The 6,386-nt window shown below is 42.0% G+C and overlaps 1 protein-coding gene across 2 annotated transcripts in view; it reads left to right on the plus strand.

Moving 5' to 3' along the window:
• The window catches only part of si:ch211-198c19.1 (uncharacterized protein LOC100151013 homolog), a 1,626-nt gene extending 897 nt beyond the window's left edge, over nucleotides 1-729 (plus strand). For both annotated transcript variants that reach the window (XM_046301740.1, XM_046301741.1), the window contains exon 2: nucleotides 1-729. This exon is cut by the window's left edge. In XM_046301740.1, the coding sequence (XP_046157696.1) occupies nucleotides 1-390 (390 nt within the window). In that variant the 3' untranslated portion in view covers nucleotides 391-729.
• The last annotated feature ends 5,657 nt before the right edge of the window (nucleotides 730-6,386 follow it).

A 6,386-nucleotide genomic window follows, 5' to 3' on the forward strand; every position in this document is an offset into this window, starting at 1 on the left:
AAACTACTCCTCTGGTATGTCCAGACCTGCATCGACAACAACATGGTGTCTCTCTGTGACCCCAGGGAGGGAGCATACGGGTTCCATAAGTTTAAGAACTATAAACTGTTACTCCCCAAACTGAAAGACCAGAACCTGTACACCTACTACACCATTGGTAACCTCCATTCCCACGGTGCAGAGAACCTGCCCTATGAAGTGAGGCGATACTACGACAAGGACAACCTCCTCAGCAATCAGGACAGGGTGTTGGTGAAGTACAACCAGAACAATAATCACATCGACAAGATCTACATCTCAGAGCACTACAAGCAACGCAAGACGTACATGATTGGGCCCAATCTTCTCTCCTCTCTCAGACAGCCCAGCTGGCTTGCAATGATATGCTAGTATGAATATCAAATCTGTACATTATGCTATTCACTGTTTTTTTTCTTGCCACAAACCCGATGGCATTTCTAAACCTGTAATATGTCAACCTGATTTTATTGGTGATGTGTTTACTGTAACTTTCTGTTTCCTTTACAGACACGCTATAGAAATACATTTTTACAGACAGAACATTGTGATTCTGAGTGCACTGAAATCAGGTTCATTTATGTCTGCTATAATGCAGGTCAGTTCAGCACATTGACCAATGTGCTGTTCTTGTTCAATCATTCCTATTGATGTTGATTCAACTGATGACTTATATGACGATAAAATGTGAAAGTAATGCAAAAGAGGGTATATTTTTGTTGTTGTTTCCGATTGTTTCATGCTACTTCTTATACAATTTTAGAAGTGATGATCACAGAGTGACAGTGTTCTCTATGCCAGTGGCGGTCGGTTCCTTTCAAGTTGAGGGAGGACAATGATTTTTTTATGAGCAAGGCCTTATTTCTATTACAGCATATTGGATGACTGTCATTCATATTCCATTCACCCAGCTCAAAGTAACATTGATAGGTTTAGGCTACTTACATGATACTCAAATTTTCCGTATACCCATCATGAGGTTGCTACAATCTAGCCTATGAATGAAAGTTTACAACCTAGATGCATTGACACATTCAATACCACCTTGCACACTCTTTAGTTTTTAGTTTAGTTTATTTTATTTTTACAGGGACAGTGCACATTAATCAACGTTTCAGTAAAAGTGCCGGTTTTAGCCAGCCGGCTAATTTTCAACCGCAGTCCCTGGGCAGGTTATTAAAAACAATTACAATATAGACAATAGCACCATAGAACAAGCAAGACATAGCAACATAGGACAAGCAAGACATAGCATACAGACAGAGCAACATAGGACAAGCAAGACATAGCATACAGACAGAGCAACATAGAACAAAAAGCAGCAAAACAAAATTCATAACACTCTTGCCTGCATCTAGCTGATCTAGGGTGTAACCATTAGTCCAACAGTTGCAAACGAGAGTTTCTATTGGACAAATTCAGGTATGTTTATCCCCATTGTGTCTCGTTTGCTTCCGTTTAAGTAATTTCAACAGAATCGGCAGAATGAATAAACCGCGGATCACACACAAAAGCAGTTAACTTTCATAGCAGCCAGATCGTTGTATAACGATTGTTCAATAATTCCTTATCACACCTACGCGCTCTACTCCTCTCACCTTTTCCCTTCTCTTGTGTACTTCAGTGCACAACACATCAGCTGTCTGTGACCAGGCGAAAAAACCTTTCCAAGTCATTGTCACCATATTAGCTAACTGTCAGGACCCGGTTACGAACCCGGGTCTCCGGAGTGAGAAACAGTCACTTAACCAACTGAGCCACGAATAGTCGGCAGAACCCAGAAGATGAGGCAGACACAGCAGTACTTGAGACGGTGTATTTAATGAAGTAAAAGTGAAGTTCTTCAGGAAAACATGTAACTCCACTACCTCAAAAGGAATCCTACAGGAACAAAGGTAATCCTCCAAGACAAAAAAGGTAAATCCACAAAGTGGAAGGTAAAGCACAAAAAGCCTCAAAAGATACTCAAAAAACAAACAAACAAGAACAAAAAACAGAATTCCACAAGAGCGTCCACCGGGATCAACAAGAGTTCTCAGAGTACTAGGGCTGGGTGCTAACATACAAACACAGAGCAAAGAACAGAGGAAAACAAAGGGTTTAAATACAATCAGGAGAAACAAGGCACAGGTGCAAATAATAATGGGGATCAAGGGAAAACAAAAGGTCAAAAGGCACAATGGGGGCATCTAGTGACCAAAAACCGGAACAACCCTGGCCAAATCCTTACACTAACATGAAGTCAACACCATAGCTACAAGAACTAACGCATTAGTAAACCCACTACAATCATGAAGTACAGTGTTGCAAGCAGTTTAGCAGTTACACTGGTGGCCCCGGTGGCAATAAATTAATACAACCAAAAGCTTACCTTGACTTGGAAAAGTTCCATAGCCAGCTAGGTAACATAGCATCCTTCTCTGTTTGAGCCGAGTGTTTGAGTAGGCTAACTAGCTAGCTAGCTGTATTTTCAAGCTAAGTAAGTGAAAATGAAAGTGAAAAAATACTAAATATAGCTATATCTCGCTCACTTGCTTCTCCTTCGTTTTTGAAGGAATTAATTTGTTCAAAACTGTTCAACTATTTTCTTTATCTCTCTTTGGGGTCAACTACTCACCACATTTTAAGCAGTGCAATGATAGCTAGATGTAGCTTATGCTTTCATTCCCTCTCATTTTCATTCATTCTCTGATCCTTTGATCGGATGTGCAACATGTCAGTTTATGCTGAAAAAGCTTTGATAGGTTGGAGGATATCCTCCGGAAGTTGTCATGATTACTGTGTAAGTCTATGGAAGGGGGTGAGAACCATGAGCCTCCTAGGTTTTGCATTGAAGTCAATGTATGCAGAGGAGGACGGAAACTATCTGTCCTCCGGCTACACCATGATGCTACCCTACAGAGTGCTGTTGAGGCTACTGTAGTGTTTTAATCAATTATTTGGCGATGTGAATGTATTTAGTATAGTTTTATCTAAAAAAAATATTACTTTTTTAATGTTTCACTGTTTTTATTTTTATGAAGTTCACTAAGGATAAATTCACTCCCCTTCTTCCTCTGAGAAGCCTCCACTGCTCTGTGCTCAACCAAGCCTGACACCACCTTGAAGGGGAAGTTTTGGTGGTGGTGTTGTTTCTACTGGGGCTTTTGCAGTGTAATACCAGGTCCTTTGACATATACCACTTAAGTTTCTGTTCATCGTTTAAAATAAACACTTCTCTATTCACCACTTTCTCCACTCCACCCTGAGAGTAATCGTCTTTCCTCAACATAGCTTAGAAAAGCGTCTTAGTGTGGCATTAGTTTATCTGTAGTGCAGAGAGAGAGGTGGGGGGGAGACAGAGAAAGAGAGAGATTGGGGGGAGAGGGAGAGCGAGGGGGGAGATAGAGAGAGAGAGAAGGGGGTGAGAGAGGGAGAGAGAGAGAGAGAGAGAGAGAGAGAGAGAGAGAGAGAGAGAGAGAGAGAGAGAGAGAGACAGAGAGACAGAGAGGGGGGGAGAGAGAGAGGGGGGGGGAGAGGGAGAGAGAGAGAGAGACAGGGAGAGTTTACTGAAATGAATAAGGATAGCAGGAGATACAACCATGAGTAATGGTTTTAGTGTGAGACCACATGTCCATATGACTGTTTTAATGTCCCAGTACACAATATGTAGTGTAATAGTCTACTCAGGTCTGTGGATTGCCATCATAATCTCAGTACAGACCTTTGACCATTATCCAGACAGATGAGTTAAAACATTGGCATAACTCTACATTTAACATATTTCTGTATTTTACTAATAGACAACATTTGAGTTGTTTCCCAGTAAATAAAAAAAATGCTATCCTAGTTTTATAGCTATTACACAATACAAGAAATAATGTCATTTGATCAATTGTAGAATGAGGGAGAAACAGCCTTCTTTCTTCTGCAACCCTGTCTCTCTCTCTCCTCCCAAGCTCCCTACACTCCTACAGTAACTCCAGACCTGAGAAAGACCTGAGAAAGCCAAGCTAAGCCATGCCTCTACTTCTACTCATTCATCTTGAGCTCTGCTATGTTGCCTCAGGGAGGACACCAATTTTGCAGGTGTACTTTTCCTTCAGGCCATATTCAGATTTGATTTGATACTCCCACTGGGAATGTTATGGCACTCCTGAAAAGAGCCATGGGTAAATAAGTCCAATATGGCCAGATCATTTATAGGGGCTTCTGTCAATACAAACTGTTGAGGTGTTGATGGGGCTCTGTGTGTGTGTGTGTGTGTGTGTGTGTGTGTGTGTGTGTGTGTGTGTGTGTGTGTGTGTGTGTGTGTGTGTGTGTGTGTGTGTGTGTGTGTGTGTGTGTGTGTGTGTGTGTGTGTGTGTGTGTGTGTGTAGAATTACAGCAGAATTACACACACACACACACACACACACACACACACACACACACACACACACACACACACACACACACACACACACACACACACACACACACACACACACACACACACAGATCAGTGATGTTCTACATATTATACTCTTCTCTCATCGTCCTTGTGCCTCTGTCTCCCTTTTTGTTCTCTCTAAATGAGAATTAAATCAAGTCAGATTAAAGGCAGCGCTTGGAGGAGCACATGGCTCTGATGTGTCTGTCCATGCTTAACAGGAGACAGGTTTTTCTCTTTCTGCACTAGCTGCCTGGGCGGATGGGGGGAGTCCGTCTGACTCCGAGCAGCTCTTTGACAGAATTCTAAAGCGGCAGAATGAACAGATGTCTCCCAATGATTAATGTGCCTCTCTTCTTCTCCTCTGAAGAGCTGCATGCCTGTGCATCTCTTACCCTTCTCTCTTTCTCTCTCTCTATCTCTCTCTCCTCCTTCTTATAGTTTGTTCGCTTACTTCTCTCTCTTTCTCTGCCCCCCTCTTGCTCTCGGTCTTTCCCCAAGTCCATCCTTCATTTAACTCTTATGCCTCTCTTTCTCTTAATGTTGTCTCACAGATATGAGGCCTATCAGAGGTGGGGTTATAGGGCCATGGGGTGATATAAACGTTTTTTTAATGGACAAAATAATGGGTTAGAGTCTTGGAGAGCTAGGCGATGTGTGGTAGGATGATATGAGGTGAGAATATAATATGGGCTGAGATGGCTGTGGATAGTCATGTAGGGTGGGACTGCTTTGTTGAATAGAAATACACTGGAATGATGGTATATCAGTTCCACATACATTTCCATAGGAAGGTGCAAATTAGGAAGTTTAATGACATAATGGTGAGAGAGCTATCACAAAGCTTCCAGAGAGAACAGCCCTGGACTGCTTCACTTCATAGATGTAGTTACATGCACGTAGCGTGTTGGTGATATGGGGGTAGACAGGCTGTGAAGGACAGAGGATGGTTGAGGGCTCTTGGAATAAGACTGGTTAGTGTGTACTGACAATTACACACGAAATCAAAGAAACAGAAACAAAAAGGGGTAAGTCAGTCACTTCTCTCCTTGGAAAATAGAGGGCAGAAGAGCAGTGGGGGTAGGTTTGATGAGACTCACAGTGTAACCCTGACCCCTATTGTTTCTAGAGCAGACCTCCTAGTCATTGGATTGCCTTCTTTAAGACACTTCCCTTTTTCATCTCTGTTTCTTCACGAACCACATGACAACTGGAGCATTACTCCAACATGTTCCTTTTTTTCAAGGGTTTCAGCCCCATTCAAATAGTGTTATAATTTATGAGAGCAAAACAGACAGAGAGATGCACACATTGTAGCCTATTCTACACTTTACGTCTCTCTCTCTTTCTCCCCTCGGTCTCAATCTCTCCATCCATTTAATTTGAGACAGGCCTCTCGCTGCAGACCTTTGTCTCCCCCTGCAGGTCAGTCTGAGTATGAGAATGTCTACTACACCGTCTCCTGGGGAAAAGAACATTAAAACCCATACTACTTGGTAATGAACACCAGCCAATGGTAAAGGGCTCGCCTGAAATATTTACACTGCGGTTAATATTTTATATGGCAATTTTGTATTTAAATTGGATTTAATATTTAATATGAATACAGTGCTAAGTGGGGATGACTATTTTCTAAACATCAGTCCAGACATCCTACATATGGTTGGTTGCAGGAGTAAATAGAGTTATGATGGGCATACTGCACATGGACAGAGGGGTGAAACACACACACACACACATGGACATACACACACACTCACACTGTGTAGGTGAGTGAATGTTTAGTTGCACAGTCCAATCCCTATGAATGAAATGTGCCTATGGACACTGACAGATACATAGCACCATAAAACAAAGCTCAGCGGTTCCTGAAATATTAAATATTAAAACAGAGTTTTCCTCTCAGAGCTTTCTTCTGGCCCTGCAACAAACAGCAGGGGAGACAATTGCTAAATCC

The sequence above is a fragment of the Oncorhynchus gorbuscha genome, linkage group LG15, assembly GCF_021184085.1.
Source record: "Oncorhynchus gorbuscha isolate QuinsamMale2020 ecotype Even-year linkage group LG15, OgorEven_v1.0, whole genome shotgun sequence".
Lineage (NCBI taxonomy): Eukaryota > Metazoa > Chordata > Actinopteri > Salmoniformes > Salmonidae > Oncorhynchus > Oncorhynchus gorbuscha.